The sequence below is a fragment of the Equus asinus genome, chromosome 15, assembly GCF_041296235.1.
Source record: "Equus asinus isolate D_3611 breed Donkey chromosome 15, EquAss-T2T_v2, whole genome shotgun sequence".
Classification (NCBI taxonomy): Eukaryota; Metazoa; Chordata; class Mammalia; order Perissodactyla; family Equidae; genus Equus; species Equus asinus.
The window spans coordinates 38,751,239-38,771,155 of record NC_091804.1 but is presented as its reverse complement, the minus strand read 5'-3'; the positions used below and the strand labels follow the sequence as shown (position 1 = coordinate 38,771,155).

Below are 19,917 nucleotides of genomic sequence, written 5' to 3'. Positions count from 1 at the left end.
TTCCTGCCCAGCCCCACGGACAGCTGAAAGACACAGCCCGCCCCCCGCCCCCACCACCACTCCATCCTCGGAGCGCCTGGGTCCAAACACGGGAAAGCTGGGCCGGCACACTCCGATCGAGGGGCAGGGGTGAGCCACAACTCCCCCCAAAATTCTCCCTCCGTTCCACCGGAGCTTCCCGAAGCGGGACCATAGGTGAGACGGTTTTACACAAACCCAGGATGTGGCATTAAATAACTGATGCCAGTACACGCTACAAGATGGATGACCCGTGAAGACATTATGCTAAGTGAAAGAAGCCAGACACAAAAGACCGTTTGTAAGATCCCATTTCTGTGAAACGTCCAGGATGGAAAATCCACAGAACGAGAAAGTAGATTTGTGAGTGGTTGCTTAGGGTTGGAGGGGTCTGACGAGTGGGGAGAAACTGCTAACGGGTACGAGATTTCTTTTAGGGAGGACAAAAATGGTCTAAACTTAGGCGTTCGCATGGTTACACAATCCTGTGGACATAAAGAAAGGACTGGATGGTACACTTTAAATGTGTGAATGCGTGTACGCGAATTTTATTTCGATAAAGGTGTTAAAAAATGTATTAATAATATTTGACTCCCAGGGGAAAAGAACACCCCCTTTCAAGTCTCTTGTAATTCTAACCTGTCAAGGAGTGAGTCTCCATTAGGCACCGTCTCTCCACCGCGCGCTAATTTCTTGTTTGAACAAGGACAGCGCGGGCTTCATGCTCAGCTCCCAAGCCACACTTGTTTGGTTTCCATCGCATTCAATTTTCTGATTGCCTTCTAATGATGGCAGCTGGTCATTCATCTCTTCGTTCCTTTATTCATTCAACAAATATTTATTGAGCATTATTGCATGTTCTAGGCACAGGGGACACAGCAGGGAACAAGACAGACCAAAATCCTGCCCTCATGGAGCTGATGTACTAGCGCAGGGAATTTCAGCAGTAGACGTAACTCTGCCCTCACTAGCTGTGTGACCTCGGGCAAATGGCTTAACCTCTCTGTGCTTCAATGTCCTCACATGTAAGATGGGGACAATAATTGCACCCAACTCAGGATCCGATGAGGCAACATGTATAATGGCCAGGACGGTACTTGGCATGCGGTAGGTACTTAATAAATATTTGTTTTATTTATCTTCATTTCTATTTATTATAAAACATTTCCTCTTTAAACACAAATATTTAAGAATAAGATTCCTTTTAAAATAAATTTATTTAAGTAAAAAAAGGGGGAGAGTGGAGAGTCAACAGAAGGAGGTGTGCAGACAGGGAGAACAGAGGAAAAGCCACAAGGGGGTTCAGGAGATGAAATCGGGGTGCCCTGAGCTAGAGGGACTGTGAGTAAGGCTATGACTCAGCTGGCACCGGGCGGAACGCAGAGCTATTCTCAGTGTCCGTGGAAGGCCGTAAGGACAAGGCTGTCCCTCCATCTCCCATCTGCAGACCTCTCCCCCTCCCTCGTCCTGCGGGACCCTGAGACCCCGCTTCTCAGTGCCAGCCAGGGAGGCTTCCGAGAGAGGAGGTCTGCACAGCGGGGGCCCGCGGCTGCTAGATGAAGACGAGGCTGTGGACCTCGGGGCAGGAGCAGTCCCGGGGCCGCCCCAGCCTCTCCCAGGTCCCTCGGCACCGGGGGTGGCCGGCCGCCTGCCACAGCAACAGCTGGTTCCTGCAAGAGACGGGGCTGCCTCAGTCACATTAGGACTCTCCTGGGCTCCAGGGCCGTTGGCCTTTGTGGGCCTCTTCCTCCACGCAAAAAATATTTTAAATCCCAGTTTATGACTGCCTTGTCTAGAGACGAATATTCCAGGCTGGATTCATTATTCAATTTTCATTATTACATCTTTTCGTCTTCTGATTTTAAAAGAAATTAAAATTTAAAATTTTTCGTGGGTCCTAGAAGTGCATAGACCCTGGGCCCTGCGTCTACCGAGGGAGACGGAGATGTGCCTGATGCAGAAGTTGGCCCTGAGCTGGCCCCAGGGCGCCGACCCCAGAGGCCACATGGGGCAATCCAGGCTCAGCTCTTAGGGTCTGGTGAGGCAGTGCTCTTACATGCTTGCTAGGAAAACCAGGCTAGTTGCTAAACCTCCCTGTGTCCCTCTGCCTCCTCTGTTGGGAGGCGACACAGTGCCATGGTTAAGAGCACAGGCTCTGAAATCAGTTGATGACCCAGCTCCTAGGAGCCGCCTTCTCCTCAAAAGGAAGCAGAAATATCCACCACCTGCGCCTTTCTAAAGGAGAGGGTCCAACAAGATGCGTGTGCAGAGAAAATAGAAATGAGCATGATACTAATGGCTGACCATTTCGGCACCAAGAATGAACCAGCTGATGCTACAAGGCAGGCACGCGCACGAACCTTCAAACTTCACGACGAGCCAAAGAAGTCGGATTCCAAAGCACGCATCGTGTGATTTCATTTATGTAACATTTGAAAAAAAGCAAAAGTAAATTATAGAGCTCAGGGATCCAGAAGGAAAACTGGACAAGGGGTCACCGCAGAATTCAGGACGGTGGCTTCCTTTATGGGGGGTGGGCTGTGGTTAGGAGGGGGCCCGGGGGAGGACAGGAAGCTAGTCAGGCTCTACTCCTTGCCTGGGTGTGACTAACCAGGTATGCCTCCCTTCCAAACATTTGTTAACCTGCTCATATGTGTTCTAGCCAATTCTCTGTAGGTCTAATTCAAATCTTTAAGAAACACAAAATAATAACAATAGTAAGTAACCCTGATTGAGTGCCTATTATGTGCCAGGCCCTGTTCTAAGCTTGTGAGGCCTGAATGAGAACTCACATGTGAAGCACCTACTTGGTGCCCAACACACAGTAGGTGCACGACTATGGCAGGTGTTCCTTCTTCTTGTCCCAAACTCAGAGACACTTCTCAGGCTAAACAAACCCTCCGAAAATCCCCAACTGGCACAACTGACAGGTCGATCCCTCCCCTGCCGGGCCCTTTGCACACTGCCCTCGCCAGCTGCCCGGGGAAAGAATCCAGCTGACAGCTCATCTCCATCCTCGCTTTGATCCTCCGCCTCTGCCCAGTCCTGCCTGGTGAGCTCATGCCCGGATCAGCCCTTCCACCACCTGTTCGGTGAGCCTGGCCCCGGGGAGGGTGGGAGCAGGGGAGAGGCCTCTCTCTGGCACAGCCCTGCTCTGCTTTCCATTCCTGCCCAAACCTGGTGGAGTCAGGGGTTCCTGCGAATTTCATCTCAGCCTCACCAAAGTGCCATGGTCTTCACTTGGGAGTATTTGCATTCCAAAAGAGAAATGTGGGATTAATCAGAGTCTTAGAACTAGAAAAGCTTATCCAAAAATGGATATATAAACTGAGGTTCTAAGAGGTAAGCTTCTAGCCCAAAGAATGAACCTCTAATGGTAGGATCTCAGGTCTAGGACAGGTAAGTAGGAGAGACATTGGGGGCAGAGGGCAGCAAGGGCCTCCTTAGAGTGTGATAATATTGTCTGCCATCTATTTATTGGACACCTGCTATGTGCCAGGTCCATCACATCTACTGTGTCTCATTTTCACAAAGTACCTATTATCATACCCATTTCATAGGTTAGACACGACAGTGGCAGCTTTCACTTCTGAGCATCCATCAGAGGCCAGGTGCTGTGCAAAGGGCTCAGGATCCTCCCCACAGTCAGAGTGGTGGGGACTATCAGGGTCAGGGGGTGGGCTTGCCCAGAGTCACACAGCTTGGAAGGCGCAGAGGTGGGGTTTGAACCCGGATCTGTGCAGTTCCGATGCCTCTCGTTCAGACACGTGTCCCTAACACGCATCTGGCGTCAGCCCTGGGTTTGCAATGAGCGGGGCTGCTCCATTTCAAGAGGAAGGAAATCGACACCTTGAGAAATGAGAGAAGAACTGGAGACCCCAGAGAGCTCTCATTCCACCAGTACCGTCCCTGCGCTGGGAAAGCGCCGTCAGTGGGAAACGGTCTTGTCTAGTCTCCAGAGCTTGGCTCAGGGGTCTGAGTGGTTTCAGTTCAAATTCCACTTCTGCCACTTGCTAGATGTGTGACCTTGGGCACCTCTGCATCTCAGTCTCCTCATCTGGAAAGCAAAGATCCCAAAAGCATCCACTATGGGTTCTTGGAATGTTTCAACGGCATACTGTGTGTTAACGTGTCCTCACCTCCTTCCACGCTCCCCCTTGCTCACTCCACTCCGGCCACAATGGCGGCATGCTCCCACCTCAGGGCCTTTGCACTTGCTGTTCCCTCTGCCTGGAATGCCCTTCCCCCAGACATCCACATGGCTCCCTCCCGCATTTCCTTCAGATCTCTATTCAAATGTCACCTCCTTAGTGTCACTTTCCTTGAAAAATAACAACCCCAGAACTTCCCTCTCATTCTGCTTTCTTTCCCTGACATTTATCTCCCGTCTGACAAATTACAGATTTATTTGTCTAATGTCTGTCTCCTCACAGCAGAATGTCATCTCCAGAAGGGCAGGGGCCACATCTGCTTTATTCACTGCATCTCCCCAGTGCCCAAAACATTGCCTGGCACATGCTCAATAGTATGTGCTCAACAAATATTTATTGAATGAATGAATACAAAGAACTTAAAATAGTTGGTACATAGTAAGCACTCAATAAATGTTAGCTACTGTTACATTTAGTATGCTAAGTGCTTTCTGAGTCTAGGGAGCCGATGTAAGCCAAATCTGGGTTAAATCCTGCTGTGTGACCTTGACTAAGTCACACTGCCTCTCTGAGCCTCAGGTCCCCCATCTATAAAATGAGAGTAACCAAACTTGACTTATTCAGGGAATTGTGAGGATTTAATGACAATACCAGCTCCCTTTTCTTGAGTTCTTTCTGGATGCCAGGAGCTATGCTAAGTCCTCGGCTTGCACGATCTTCCTTAACCTTCACCATTGCTCCCTGGGGAGGTCCTCTTCTTATCTGCATTTTCAGATGAGGAAACTGGGGTTCAGAGAGGTTATGAGATTGCCCAAGTTCACACAGCTGGAAGCGGCAGGAGCTGCTCCTCCTCGGACACTGGGCTCAGGACCTCCCTGGGCCCCGCCTGACCAGGGAGCAGCATCCAGCATCTCGCTCCTGCAGCACCTTCATCTCTCAGGCAGCAGAGAAGCCCCAGGCTCTCCACTCACACCTCCCCAGGCCCCAGGCCCTCTGCTTACCCTTCGGCCCCACCGCCATCCCCATAGCAGCGCCGGCTCCTGGCGTCCTGGGCAGGCCACTCACACCTCACACACACCGTGTGGCCCTGGGTCAGATACCTTGTCCACCGGGCATGGGGTGCCCTCACCTGTTGGCAGCTCCCGGGAATGGGCCCCAGCCGGAACTGGACACAGTACCTGCAGCCACACAGGGAGACACCACCCCGCGCACCTGTGAGCATTTATGGAGCACCTGCTGTGCACCTAGGCCTGTGTAGGTCCAGCTTGGTACTATTTCCCTCCGACACAGAGCCCTTTCGGGCAACTCCATCTGCGTCAACAGGTTGCATCCAGCAGGAGACACGGCTCCTGCTTCTTTAAGTGACTCTCATTGCGGGTTCCCATGCGTCAGGCCCTCTCCTCAGCACCACATCCAAAAGGCGACACAGGTTAGTTCTCATCCGTCTGCCCTACAAGGTCAGCCTCTGCAAAGGCAGGAACTGTTTCGTTCTGTTCACTGTTGTAGCCAACTCCTAGAACAGTACCTGGTTCCATAAGAATTTGCTGAATGAACCATTTGGTCCAATGGGATGGGCAAACCCCGCGAGGTAGGTGTGGCCCCAGTTTACAGAATAGGAAACTGAGGATCAGAGAGAGAGACAACTTGCCCAATAATAAGCTAATAAGTGGTGATGCCACCTAAACCCAAAAAGCCTCAACAAGCACGCCACTGCATTTCATAAAAGATCCTGTTTCGTAGAAAAGATTCGCCATGGGAATTATTTAAAAGGGAAGCTCCCCATTCCGGGCTATCTGAAATAAGACTCAATTTGCCAAAATTTTACTCCTAACCAACTTTTTCTACAAGTCACAGTAAATGGGCCCCCCCTGCTGGAGGAGACGCAGCTTGTCAAGGCCTCGGGGTGACTCCGTGTGGGGCTGGGGCCCTCTGGTGGCGGCAGCTTTTGGGAGGCCTCAGGAAAGCCAGTTTTCTTCTAGGATGGCCCAAGACCTGTCCTCAGCCCCTTCCTCCTGGAGCCACCCCCAGAACTCCTCCGGAATCTGTCCCTTACCGGAAGCCTGTGAAAAATGGAACTTTTCTCTTCCCAACACACCTTCTCTGCCCTGTTTGGTGTTTCATCTGGGCAGCTCTTGCCCTCCCCCTACGTGGTCTCGGAGGGGCATTCCATCAAGGCAGCTGGTCCTGGCTCCCCACACCTGCCACCAGAGTGGGCAGATGACTGAAGGTGACCCATCAGAGTGCCCATCCTCCAGACGATGGTGACTGCTTCAGGGATGGGCCTGGGACCCTAGCAGACCGATCAGGGTCTCCTCCAGAAATGACATATGGAGACCGGGAGGAAGGACCCTCCGCTGGAGGGGCTACGCTGGGAGGCCGTGGGAAGGCTGGTGGTCATCTTGGCCACTGTAAGGAGAGAGGCTGGCTGCTTGAGAAGGAAGTCAATATATAGCGCGAGGGAGAGAACGAGAGAGGAGAGCAAGTACCAACCGCGTTATGTGACCTCTTGGCTTCAGCCATGCTCACAGTAATTCTATTTCAGAACTTCCTTTGCAGTTACGTAAACCAGTAATTCTTCTCACTCGAGCCCGTTTGAGCTGAGTTTCTGTCACTTGCAATGAAAAGAATCCTAACTAGTACACCCCGCCTCCCCGTCTCCACTGCCACTGCCTGAGTTCAGACCCTATTCTTTCAGTCGCAGCAGCCCCCCCTCCCCCCACTGGCCTCCCTGATTCCCTCCTGGCCTCTCTGCAATCAATCCTCCAAACGGCATCCAAAGGGATCCTGTGAAAACCTAAGGGAGATCATGTCACTCCTTTGCTCAAAACGCTCCCGTGTCTCCCATTTCACGCAGGTGCCCAAATTCCCACCACAGCCTATAGGCACTATGAGATCTGATCCCTCCCCCCAATATATTTCTGACCTTATTTCCCACTCTCTCACTTTCCCTACACTCCAGCCACACAAGGTCCTGCTAATCCTTGAACACACTAGGCATGCCCTGCCTCAGGACCTTTGTACATGCTGGTCCCTCTTCCAGACCTGCTTTTCCCCCAGATAGCCTCCTCCTAAGATAGATCTCAGTTCAAAGGTCAAGTGAGGACGTCCCTGGCACCCTCACCCTCTTCCCTGATATATTTTTCTCCACAGCACTTGGCATCATCTGACACGCTATTTATTTTTTTTATAGTCTGTCTCCTCCGATTAGACAGTCCACTCCACGAGGACAAGTATTTCTGTCTCTTTTGTTCCTCGCTGTAGCCTCAAGGTCTGGCACAGTGCCTGTCATATAATGAGCACTCAGTAAATGTTGAGTGAATGAATGAAGGGAGGAAGGAATGAAGGTGAATGGAGACCAATGATTAAGGCCTTCAAAAATCCATGTTAATTGAGCTTACAGATGTAACAGGACAAGAAATGAGGAGATAGTGAAGCTATCGAAGTGAGAGAGAGACGTGATGAAAGTTTAATCTGAAGAAAATATTCACAAACTTTAGTTTGACTTTGCGTTTTTGGCTTCCACTTACCCTGCTGTCTCCCGCTCCTTGGGGACACCTTGCTTTTTCCGCTCTTTCCCGTAGCTGCCTGTGGTTATCAGAGCAGGGACTGTGGGCCCAGGAGAAAACAGAGTTAGGTAGGCGAGCACCCCCCAGGCACAGACACCACGGGAAGCAGGGTTAGGTACTCCTGGTGGCCGGGGCTTATATATGGCAGTCCTAAGGAGACTGTGGGACCTTGTAACTGGGGAGTGGTCTCCACTGGGACCCTTAATGCAATGCTGGAGGCAGGGTCGTATTTCTCTCCGGGACTCAGAGCCTAGCACAGTGGGTTGCATAGTGGGTCTCAATAAAAGTTTTTCAAATGAATGATTTTGATGAACGAATAAGTGAGTGAGTAAAAAAGGGTAGATAAAAGAGTTGACTGTATGGATGGATGGATAGATGGATGGATGGATGGACGGCCAAAATGATGAAAGAAAGAAAGGAAGAATGGATGGATGATGGGTAAATAAATGGAAGATGGGAGGATAGAAGAAAAGAGAGACAGAGATGTCTGACAGAAGAGATGATGGGTGGCAGGAAGGATGGATGGAGAGATGACAGGAGGATGGAGAGATCAATGGATAAAAAAACAGATGAATGGAAAAGTGGATGGATGGATGAATGAATGGGTGGGAAGACATAAAGATGGAAAAAGGAAGTAGAGAGGGATGGATGGATAAATAAATTAATAAAATTATTTTGTTGGGCCAGCTTCCAAGTCTCTTCTTTCCTAGAGCAGACAGAGGAAGAGAACTGAGAGTGAGTCCACAAGAGGCTGGTGATACCTTAGGAAAACAAAAAAGCCAAAGGACGTCCCTCCCCGTCCCTATTCCCTGAGTGATGGAGCTGAATCAAAGGTTGGGCGTTGAACGAATGCTGTGGCCTAAAGGAAGGTCATTCCAGCATCCCAGGCCCCTCTCTCTGCGGCTGCCCTAGAGACAGGACTTGGTCTTTGCCATATACTCTTAACACACAATTTCCCTTCCCTCCTCTCTTCCAGCACCCATGGTGCTTCTTTTGGTGCAGTCTACAGCAGGGAGGAGAGGCCCAGAGAAGCCCAGGTTCTAGTGCCAGCTCCCCCTCCTATCTCTGAGTGGTCTTGGTCAAGTTACTGCACCTCTCTGAGCCTCAGTCTCCTCAGCAAAATGGGGACGATACCAGAACCTACATCATAGAGTTACTGTCAGAGTTAAATAAGATGATCTACAATGAGTCATGTGTCTTGGGCAAGTTTCGTGCCTTCCTGAGCCTTGGTTTCCCCTTCTGTAAATGAGAATAGGAACATTGGCCTCACAGAGTCAAGTAATGTGGCAAAGAGCTTGGCACACGGTAGGGCAGTCAGGAAAATCCTCCTGGGGAAAAGTGGCATCTATGCAGGAAATGATGAACCAGGCAAGGTGAGGCAGGGCAGAGGGGCAACAATTTCCGGGCACTGCCACTTCATCACCCCATTGCCACCACCTGGTGCAGCCACTGTCCTCTCTCGCCTGCCCCACTGCAGTAGCCTCTTCCCTGGTCCCCCTGCTGCACTCTGACCCCTTTCATAAGCTGTCCCCACAGTGGTCAGAATGACCCTTTAAAACACAGGCCGGGCTGGTAGCGCAGCAGTTAAGTGCACATGTTCTGCTTCAGCGGCCTGGGGTTCGTCAGTTCGGATCCCGGGTGCGGACATGGCACCACTTGGCAAGCCATGCTGTGGTAGCCGTCCCACATATAAAGTAGAGGAAAATGGGCACGGATGTTAGCTCAGGGCCAGTCTTCCTCAGCAAAAAGAGGAGGATTGGCAGCAGTTAGCTCAGGGCTAATCTTCCTCAAAATAAATTAATTAATTAAATAATTAATTAAATAAAACACAGGCAGAAGGAAGAAGCAGATGAGACCAGAGGAGGCAAGAGCCAGCGCTCATGGCCAGAGGAGGAGTCTGGGTTCCCGGAGCACCAGGTGGTCCCTGGAGAATTTAATCAGGAAGGTGGCACCACGGTAAGATCCCTGTTGTAGGATGACCTAGCCTCCCCGCCAGGCGGTGGCACGGGGAGAGTGGAAGGGGACAGTTTAACCCTGCGGCCTGCCATTCTAGCACTTCAGGAAAACCGCTTCACACAGTTGGTGAACTTCAGCTGTAAAATGAGCGTCACCTGTTTCCATAGTGATATAAAACCCCTTTGTCAGGGTGTGCAATGCAGTGGGCCTCCCTTGTCTTGCCCGCCCTGCAACCATTCTCCCCAATCTCCCTTTGGAGAACACCCCTCCCCTACTCTCATTCAGATGGGGCTGACCCTTCCCCCCACCCCCACCAGATTCAAAGGGAGAGCCAGCCTGAGAATGAGGCCAACTCAGAGGTAAACAGAGCTGAGAGATTCCTAGCAACACTGCTTACTGCTTGAGGCCCTGGATCCAGCCATGCCTGAATGTAGCCCCAGGAATTTTAGTTACATGAGCCACATATTTTGGCTCTGATCAGTTCAAGTTGGGTTTCCTATCATCTGCATTCAAACCAAGTCCCGGCTGATTCACATTGAGAGATGAGTAGAAAGAGAGATCCCCTCTCTTTCCTCTGAGATCCCCAGAGGAAGTCAGAGCTTCTTACCTCATTCACAAGGTGAGGAGGGGGGACCAGAGCAAAGGAAGGCAGAGTTCCACCCCAACCTCAGACCCTCCCCAGGAACTCGTGGAGGGCCGTGCCGTCCAGCCAGGCTGTTCCCACTAACAGCCGCCCCCAGCCGCCCCTACTCACGCAAGGACTGTTGGCACTCCACTCCTGGGTGGCTCCAGTACTCCACACAGCCAGCCCGCTCCTCCAGCGGGGGGCAGGGGGCACCCCCGTTCCTTGGTTCCTGCAGGACATGCCTCTGGCGGACACGGTAAGAGACCTGGCAGGGCTTGACACAGCGACTCCAGCCACTCCACTTTGCCACAGCGCAGGGGACCGCTGGAAGAGAAGGCGGCATCTCCAAGGGCAACTTCTACGCAATTGGGCTGGCCAGCGACCAGGGCTGCACCTTCCCCACGAGCCAAACCCCCAAAAACACCGCAATGAGAGCCAGAACACTTGCAGACCTGAGCGCACGCCTTCGGTGAAAGCTTCTCCACGACAACTGTTTGCACATCGACCTCAACTTAGAATCCCACGGTTTATTGATCCATCCTCCTAGCAATGGTCATTTAGGTTGTTTCCATCACTTGTTCCTTCAATAAACACTTTCTAAGTGCTAATGGCAACTCATTTAACCTCACTGTGCCTCAGTTTCTTCTGCTGTCAAATGGGAATAAGAACAGTATTCACCTGATAGGGCGACTTTGAGGGTTCAACCAGATGTGACATAAAGCATTTGCTCCCGGCACAGAGCAAGTGCCCCGCGAACACTGGCTCTTCCTCTGCAGCAGTGAAACGAACCACAGCTACACCACCACCAACAGGGGGTGGAAAGAAGCCTCTTGCAGAAGCTATTTCTGGTGTGATACTATTTACACACAGTTTTAAAATCTGCAAAACAGTGCTATATTGTGTCTAAGAATCCACACAGGTATTATATAAATATATGATACTATAGATATTTAAGTATATATATATATATACACACACACACACACACTAAGTACATATTTACGAGTCAATCCTCACTATTTGCTGATTCTGTATTTACGAATTTGTCTATTTGCTAAAATTTATTTGTAACCCCAAAATCAATACTTGAGAGCTCTTTGTAGTCATTCACAGACATACACAGAACAGCAAAAATTTTGAGTCACCCAAAGGGCGCCTTCACAGCCAAGGTCAACCAAGGCGCTGATCCGCCTCCTCAGATGGAGGCGGCAGGTGGCCGTGTGGAGTCGTGCAAGCAGCGCTGGCTCTGGGGCCAGAGGGACGGGGTTTGAATCTCAGCTCTAGCATCTGTTAGTGGGGCGGCCTCATGCTGGTCACTTACTTCTGGGCCTCATTTTTCTCTTTTGTAAAATAAATAAAATAGAATCTACCAGAATGAGTTGATTTAGGATTTAAGATTATAATCTTTGTCCATATTTCCCCTGGAGATAATGGTTCAGTATTCATCAACACAGTGTTTTATAGAACAAAACTACTGTGCATCATGAGAACTGACTGTGTATATTGATATATATAAATGCACGGGAATTAAAATGCCAATTTCAGCACAGTGGTTACCTCTGAGGAGAGAGGGAAGGAGGGCCACTGGGGAGGGGAATACAGAAGCTCCAGTAGCGCTGGTCAGGCTGGTTTCTTAGCTTCCCAGGAGAGTTTGTTGTATTATTCTCTCTCCATTGGAGCATGTCTGAAATAGTTCATCACATAAAAGAAGGAAGATGCTTGGGGTCCGTGTCCTTGAGACGCTCCGTGTGCTGCCACAGTCGGGGCTCAATGGGTATGTCTTTTCTGATGATGTGGCCTCTGGGACCTTCAGCTTTTTCATCCACCCACAGTCCCAGACCAGGACTGGGCCAAACCAGACAGGGAAGGCGGTCTGGCCGAAACACGGAATCTGTAGACTTCCCCAGGGAGAGAATGTCTGTGGATGTGCCAGCAAGGCTTGACAGTGACACACACATGCGCTCATGCACACACAAGGCGGCTACTACTGTCAGAATGAGTTCACTCATTCCACACGTGTTTACCAAGCATCTACTGTGAGCCAGGAGACACCGCGGTGAACACGAAAGTCAAGGTCTGTCCTCAGGAGAAGCACTCACCGGCTATGAGACATGTCCTGTTCAGCTACGTGAAAATGTGAGAACAAGTGTGCATCCTTGAACCGAGCAAATGAGATTACTGTCTTTTAAAAACAGCCAGCCTTGCCTCAGCACCTCAGGAAGTCACACGCTCCTCACACAGATCTCAACTCTTAGCAGAGCTGAATGCTCAGAGAAGGGAGGGAGGGAGGAAACGAGGAACCACAGCCTAACAATCATCGACTGCTTCCATCACCCACCTAACAACGAGATCAGTTATGTCACTGGTGCTGGACCAGGCAAGTCCCACACACAAGCTCATGTGGCCCTCACAGCGACCTTAGGAGGCTGCGTTCTCCAGATGCCTCTGAGCCGTGTGCCCTCCAGGAGGCCCGTGCATCCCAGAGGCTCCCTGGTCCCCCAGCTGCCAGTGAGTTCTGCCAGTGGGGGCACCGCAGGGAGCGCAGCCCAGGTGTTCATTGTCCCCGGCCACCCGCCTCAGCCTGTCTCCTCGGTGGGGGACCCTCAGCCATGGATCCTGCTCTCACCAGGCTCCAATAACGCCATTTCCTCCTGCGCCCCCCCCCCCATCATTGTGAATAGAGCCCTCATCAAACGTCTTCCATTCAACCCTTCTGGGTGTACCACCGGTCACATGCCGGGCCCCGACTCCAATATGCATTCGCACTATTGTCAAATCCATCTCACAGAGGAGGCAAGTGGAGCCTAAAGGGGGTGGAATATCGGAGGCGAGCCAAGGCGCTGGAGTCAGAAAACCCTGGATTCAAACTGCTGTCTCCCAGGATTGCAGCAATGACAAATGCGGAGCACTGAGTAGATCTCAAATGCCCGAGACAACAGAGGTCTTTATGCATTTACTCCACAACTACTGCGGGCCTACTGTGTGCCAAGCACTGGGCCGGGAGCCAGGATCACAGATGAGCAAAGTAGAAAAGGCCTCTGCCCTCAGGGAGCTGACGTTCCATGGGGGAAACAGACAAAAAACAACACAATATATGATGTAATTTCAACAAGTGACTCGTGCTGAGAAAAAACAAAGCAGAATAAGAGCATCGGGGTGGGATGATAAGAAACTATTTTAGATGGAGGGGTCAAAGGACATCTGAGGAGGGAAGGAAGGGAGCTGTGCATGTATCTGGGAGGGAAGAGTTCCAGGCAGAGGGAATAGGCAGTGCAAAGGCCCTGAGGCAGGGTCAAGGTTGGATGCTGGAGGGACAGCAAGAAGGCCCGTGTGGCTGGAGCATAACAAGCAGGAAGGAAGGTGGCAGGAGGTAACGTCGGAGAGGGAGGGGACAGTGGCAGCACCCAGGGCTTCGAGGACTCCTGTGAGGGGTTTGGATTTTATTCTAAGCATTCTAAGAAAAGCCATTGCTGCATTGTTCTGAGCAGAGGAGTGACATGATCATATTTACGGTTGTAGAAGGATGTCCCTAGCTGCTGGGTGGGGTGAGACTGTACCCTGGGAAGTAGTGAGACCAGCAAGACAGCTACTGCAGTGGTCCAGGCCAGAGAGGATAATCTATAGTAGAGGAAGCTCGAGAAGAAATGAGTTTTGGCCATTGGAAGTGTTTGCAGAGTGGCTGGACAACCTGACAGGGAGACTGCAGACCAGATTTGGGCACTGCCTGGGCGGCTGGACCGACAGGGAGCACCAAAGTCCCACCGTGATCCCCTGCCTGCCCTGCCAGGCAGGTGAGAGATTTTTCAGAAAACTAGGCAGATGCCAACCCCACATATATTCTTTGCATGTCACCCGGCATGAGTGAAGTCACCAGGAAGCATGTGCCACCCCCAGGGAACTGTCATCCCACTTCACCTAGGCCTGGGGTCGTGACCTCGGTGCATTCACGGGATTATTCATATCTTGCCAGCCTGCTCCACTAGACAGTCAGCTCCATGGAGGCAGGGTCCTTTCCCTGCTGAATCCCAGCGCCAAGCAAGCGCCTGGCACACAGGGGCCCAGCGAGGATCGAGCCAGTGAATACCGAGGGAGCCCATCTTGCCTCAGCAACAACAAAGGAAATAGGACCACAGGTTGGCGTTGCAGAAGGTACCACCAGATGGCGGTGTTTCCCCAAACAAAAGCCATCCCACCTTTCTCTGGGTAAAGGAGAAATTCCAGCTTATCAGTGTAGCTGAAAAGGGGCGACGGGAGGAGGGTCGGGGGCAGGCGGTTAGGGTTGCTCATCCAGCCCTGGAGACCCAGATAACATCAGGCCAGCTGAGCCTGCTGGAGCCAGACCGAATTTCCCACAGTCCCCTGGATCCTTCTGCCCCTATGCCAACAGGCCCCGGCTTGCCGAGAAATGCCTTTCTGCACGATCCTAACCCCACCTTCCTCTCTGAACCTCATCGTCTGGCCCCCTGACCCTCCATCATCCTCACTGTCTACCAAAAGGATTTTCCTGGAATGCAGCTCCAGCCCGCCAGCTGAAATCCTTTTGCGGTTCCTGTTTCCTATTGAAGTGGTTCATAAAAGGTCTTTTTTGATAGTGGATCGTAGAGACCCCCTCAAGCCTAGTGGCTAAAAATCTAAGAGTTCCTGCAAAACATCCCCAGTCACACCCTCCCTCCTCTTGTTGAAAGTCTCAGCACGCTTTTACTACAAGTTCCCTGAAATGCATGGTCTCCCGCAGCTCAGAAGTGGGCAACTGTCACTTCTGCCCTCCCAGCCCCTGACTCCCTTCTGATAACACCACCTCAGTTTTCTTTTGAGGATCCAACCTTCCCCACTCTCAGTCCATGTGGTTTGCACAGGGCTGACCTCACTCTCTCATTCCTGGGATTAGGGCATGTGCCCCAGCCATGGCCAATTGACACATTCCTTCTCCCTAGGCTCAGTGACTGACTGGATCACGGATGAGCATGTAACCCAAACCAGGCCCAGGAAAACCAGCCCTTGGATTTGGACTGGAACAACTTGGGAAAGGATGCTCTCATTCCACTAAGGATGCCAGTTTGGAGCTATGGGGTACTATCTTTGCCACCACTTGGTGACAGCATGCCTTAGAATGAAGCTAACACAAGCAGAGATGAAAGGAGGAAAGAGATGAGTCCTGATGACATCCTTGGAGTCCCTGGATCCAACCATGCCTGAAGTGAGAATCCATGGATTATTTTTCACTTACCTGAGCCAATAAATTCCCTTATTAGCTTAAGTCAATAGAAGTTGTCCCACAACCCTAAGAGTACTGACTAGTACAATGAATATCTAAGTGCATAAATGGGGACATTGATCCTTACAGGGCTGAAATGAGAATTAAAGAGTATAAAATAGGGGGCCAGCCAGGTGGCGCAGCAGTTAAGTGCGCATGTTCCTCTTTGGCGGCCCGGGGTTCCCCAGTTGGGATCCCGGGTGTGGACATGGCACCGCTTGGCAAGCCATGCTGTGGTAGGCATCCCACATATAAAGTAGAGGAAGATGGGCACGGATCTTAGCTCAGGGCCAGTCTTCCTCAGCAAAAAAGAGGAGGATTAGCAGCAGATGTTAGCTCAGGGCTGATCTTCCTCAAAAAAAAAAAAATAGAGGAAGATTGGCACAGATGTTAGCTCAAGGACAATATTTCTCACCAAAAAAAAAAAATAATAATAATAGAAGAGTATAAAATATCTGAAAATGTTCGGTAAAGAACTTGAAAAATGTGAAGTAACAATGTCCATCCTTTAAGGCCTTGCTAGTCACTCCAGCCCCACCCTCTCCCTGCCTCCACCCCATCCTCACCAACCATTTCCAAGCCCCATCTTGCTCGGATTAAAACTGTTGATTTCTTTCACAGCTACCCCGTCTCCCAAAGACAGATTATAAGCTTGAGGGGGGCCCAGAGCCCCATCTTTCCAGCCCCCACCATGCACAGCTGGGTGCACAGCAGGCGGCCAGCAATTTGATGGAAGGCGGGCAGTGTCAAGAGATTCCCTTCCACCCCGCTTCCGCTCAGGCGTCCCTCCCACCCTCGACAGCCACACAATATTGCGGTCTGGAGCCAGACTGCTGGGGTGCAAATCCCAGATGCGCTGCTTAATAGCTGTGCAACTCTGAGCAGGCCACTACCTCTGGGCCTCAGTGCCTCAAGTGTAAAATGGGCATGATAACACTGGCCATTCCATAGGGTTGTTAGGAGGCTTACAGGAGACAATTTAGGTAAGGCCCTTAAAACAGTCCCTCCCCGGCACGTCATAAGCACTCAGTAAACGCTGGGGGTTTTTTAGTCATCCTCAGTATCTCCCTCCACCACAACCAATTAGTAAAGTCAGTCAACTTCATCTAAATCATTCATGAAAAATCATACACTTCTCTCCATCTCTTCCCTGGTAACTGATCCCCACGTCCCCTGCTCCCCTGGGAGGTAGAAGAGTAAACTTTTCCCCGGTCTATTCACAAGACCTTGGCTCCGCCCAGCCCAGATCCAAGGCCTGCTGCCTTTTGACACCTTCCCAAAGGAGCGAAACAAAGAGGGAGGCCAGGCGTTGAGGCTCCTGGGCCCACCAGCCCAAGCTCTTTACACAACCCTGCAAAACGCTGGGGAGCTGAATAACATCGCGAGATTCTGAGGGCGAGGGTCAGACCTCAGGCGGTGGGAATCTATCCCTGATCCCTCTGCCGGGCCCCTTCCTGGGCTCCCAGTCCAGGCTGTGGGAGGGGAGCCCCCGCGGGTGCAGCGCCACACTCTGAGCGACTCCAGCCGCAGGCGCTCTGTGCGGAAAGCAGAGTAGGAAAGTGTTCCCAAGACAGTCCTTCCGCAAGTCTAACCTGGGGGAGTTTCATTTGCTGCGATTTGGGAAGACATCACACCCAAAATTCCTTTTTCCTCTCACTGCTGCCTGAATTTCCGCCAGTGGCCACTCAAACTTGTGGGAAGCAGCCCGGGCCTAGAAGACCCAGGATCAGACCCAGGTGTAACGCCTGCTGGGTCCCCTTGGGCTGGCCAAAGCACCCCCTTGTCTGCGCGGTGCCTTACTCATCTGCTGAATGGGGACGTTATTACATACCAGATCCCCAGCGCTCCTGGGCACAGAGCAGCTCAGTGCCCAATAAACGGCGGGTCCCTCCAATTGTGGACTTTTGAAAGGTGCCCTCTCTTTTAAATGTAAACCCCTGGAGGAACGCCACTGACGTCTCAGGGTACAGAGGGCCCAACCGCCGTCTCTCCTCCCTGACCCAGGGAAGTTGGATCATATCCACTTGACAAGGTGACAGAATTTAGAGTTTCGTCTCCAGTGGGTGTGAAAAATTTACGCCTGGCATTTACAAAGGACAGAGGCCTCCCCACTAGAGACTCAACAAAATCTGCCCCTAATTTCAGAGCCCGCTGGACACTGCTCTGCGGGGGGCCTTTCTGGGGAAGGCTTGGACCCTGGTCTGGCGGCCACGGCCGGCCAGCACCGGGACCACAGGTGGCCTTGCCTGCATTCGAATCAGGCCCCGCTGCCTCCGCCCACCTGACCTGGTTTTACCTGCTCCCCGCCCACCCCCTACCCCCCACCCCCGTTCCTCCGCCCCTCCCCTCCCGGACACCCGGCCCGGTCCTCTCTCCTTTCTCTCAGCGTCGCTCCTCTCCGAGTTCCCTCGGCTTCTCAACTCCCTCTCCATCTGCCCTGGGAACCCCTGGCTCACAATGCAGCGCGTGCGCCCGCGCCTCCCTCACGCCTCTCCAGGCCCCACGCCCTTCCCCCAGCTGGAGCCGCCAGATAAAATACAAGACGCCTAGTTACATTTGAATTTCAGAAAAATAATTCATGATTTTTAATGTAAGTTTGGTCCATGCAATATTTAAACATACTTTTACGAAAAACATTATTGGTCGTTTATCCGAAATTCAAGTTTAACTGGGCATCCTGTGTTTTTATTTGCTAAATCTGGCACCCCACTCGAACCCAAGCGCCCTCTCCTCCCTCGCACCCCTCGAGGCCTCACGGGCCCCTCTGACCGCACACACGTCCCTCCTCCCTCCTTAGCGCGTGGGCGCGCCCCCTCCTCTCCCGCGCCCCTCCACGCCTGCACGCGCCCACTGCCGTTCGGGGCCCCGCGTCCCGCACCCCGGCCTGGCTCCTGCGCCTCTTCCACGAGCCCTCCCACCCTCGCACCGTGCTCCATGTCCCGCGCGCAGTCCTTGCACCTGTTCCTCCCAAACACCCCTCAACTCTCCACGCGCCCCTGTCCATTCCGCCCCCCGAGACTCGAGCGCCCCTGTCCCTGCCACGCGCATCTTTCTCCGCGCGCACCTCCACAGCCCACTCTTCCCCCTGGTGCGCTGCGCGCCCGCGTTCCTCCTTGCTCGCGCGCCTCCGATGCCTAGAACCCACTCCATGGGCGGCTTCCTTCCTTCTTTCCTTCCTTCCTCCCTCCGCTGCACCCCCATACCGTCGCTCCCCTCGGCGCCTCGCGCTCCCGGGGCGCACCTGGGCAGGCCCGCGCGTAGTCCTCGCAGCAGTCCCGCCCCGCCCCGCACGCCTGGTCGCAGAAGCAGCGCGGGGGCCCGCGGGCGGCGCAGGTCGGGTCACGGCCCGGGCAGCAGCGGCCCAGCGCGGCGCAGCCCTGCCCCGACCAGAGAGCGCGTAGCGACCCCCGGGCCCGGGACACCGCGGCCACCGCGGCCAGGGCGAGCGCCAGGGGCAGGATCCGCGCCGCGCGGCGCTGGGCCATGACCGGACTCAGGCTGGGGACCGGACGCCGTCGGACACCGACGCCACGCGGCCCGCCCCGTGCTGGGCGGAGGCTCCTGGCCGGACCTCGCCCCAGACCCACCTCCTACCTGTCACGAACTGATATCCACCTGCATTCGTTCCATCCAAACTTTGCACAGCTTGTGGCAGTGAAATAAACCGCAACAGCTTTGCAGGGGTCTCCACTGAGGCGACACAGAGATTCATCAAAGCGATATAATAGATAACAATAGTATATTGTTATAGCGAGAATATCAGTAATAGCCACTGTACCATAATTATAATAGCGATAATACCAACAATAGCTGCCAGTGTTATTAAAATAGTAATAATAGCCATAATAACGGCCATGTAGGGAGCCTGGGAGCGAGGATGTGTACCAGGCTCCAGCTGCAGCATCAGTATTGCCCAAACCTGAGTCCGTTGGCTACGCCTTCATTTTTCGCTATATCCATACCGCCTTGACCATTATTTCCTGAATATTTTTCTTTAAATGGACTCACTTTTTAAACTTAAAATAATTCATTTGTTAAAAACTGTATCACTCAAGAAGATGAGAAGACCAGCCACAGACTGGGAGAAGATATTTGCAAAAGACACATCTGTGGAAGGACTGTTATCCAAAATTTACAAAGAATTCTTAAAACTGAACACCAAGAAAACAAACAACTTGATTTAAAATTGGGCAAAAGACCTAAACAGACATCCCACGGAACAAGATATACAGATCGCAAATAAGCATAAGAAAAGATGCTCAACATCGTACATCATTAGGAAATTCCAAATTAAAACAACAATGAGATACCACTACACGCCTACTAAAATGGCCAAAATCCCCAAAC

General features: G+C 52.1%; 1 protein-coding gene across 1 annotated transcript; it reads right to left on the bottom strand.

Moving 5' to 3' along the window:
* Positions 1-72: 72 nt before the first annotated feature.
* LOC106824897 (somatomedin-B and thrombospondin type-1 domain-containing protein-like) lies at positions 73-19,092 on the bottom strand. Its single transcript, XM_014831423.3, has 5 exons — positions 18,812-19,092; positions 10,446-10,640; positions 7,697-7,775; positions 5,171-5,347; positions 73-1,688 (listed from the first exon to the last, which is right to left on the bottom strand). Exons 1-5 carry the CDS (start codon positions 19,053-19,055, stop codon positions 1,571-1,573), a joined length of 813 nt encoding a protein of 270 aa, XP_014686909.2. The 5' UTR covers positions 19,056-19,092; the 3' UTR covers positions 73-1,570.
* Positions 19,093-19,917: the final 825 nt, after the last annotated feature.

Coding starts and splice junctions, on each gene's coding strand:
- LOC106824897 (XM_014831423.3), bottom strand. CDS start 19,055: ATGGCCCAGCGCCGCGCGGCGCGGATCCTGCCCCTGGCGCTCGCCCTG. Junction 5,348..7,696: donor AAGGAGCGGGAGACAGCAGG/GTAAGTGGAAGC, acceptor GTGTGGCTGCAG/GTACTGTGTCCAGTTCCGGC. Junction 1,689..5,170: donor GATGGCGGTGGGGCCGAAGG/GTAAGCAGAGGG, acceptor CGTCTCTTGCAG/GAACCAGCTGTTGCTGTGGC.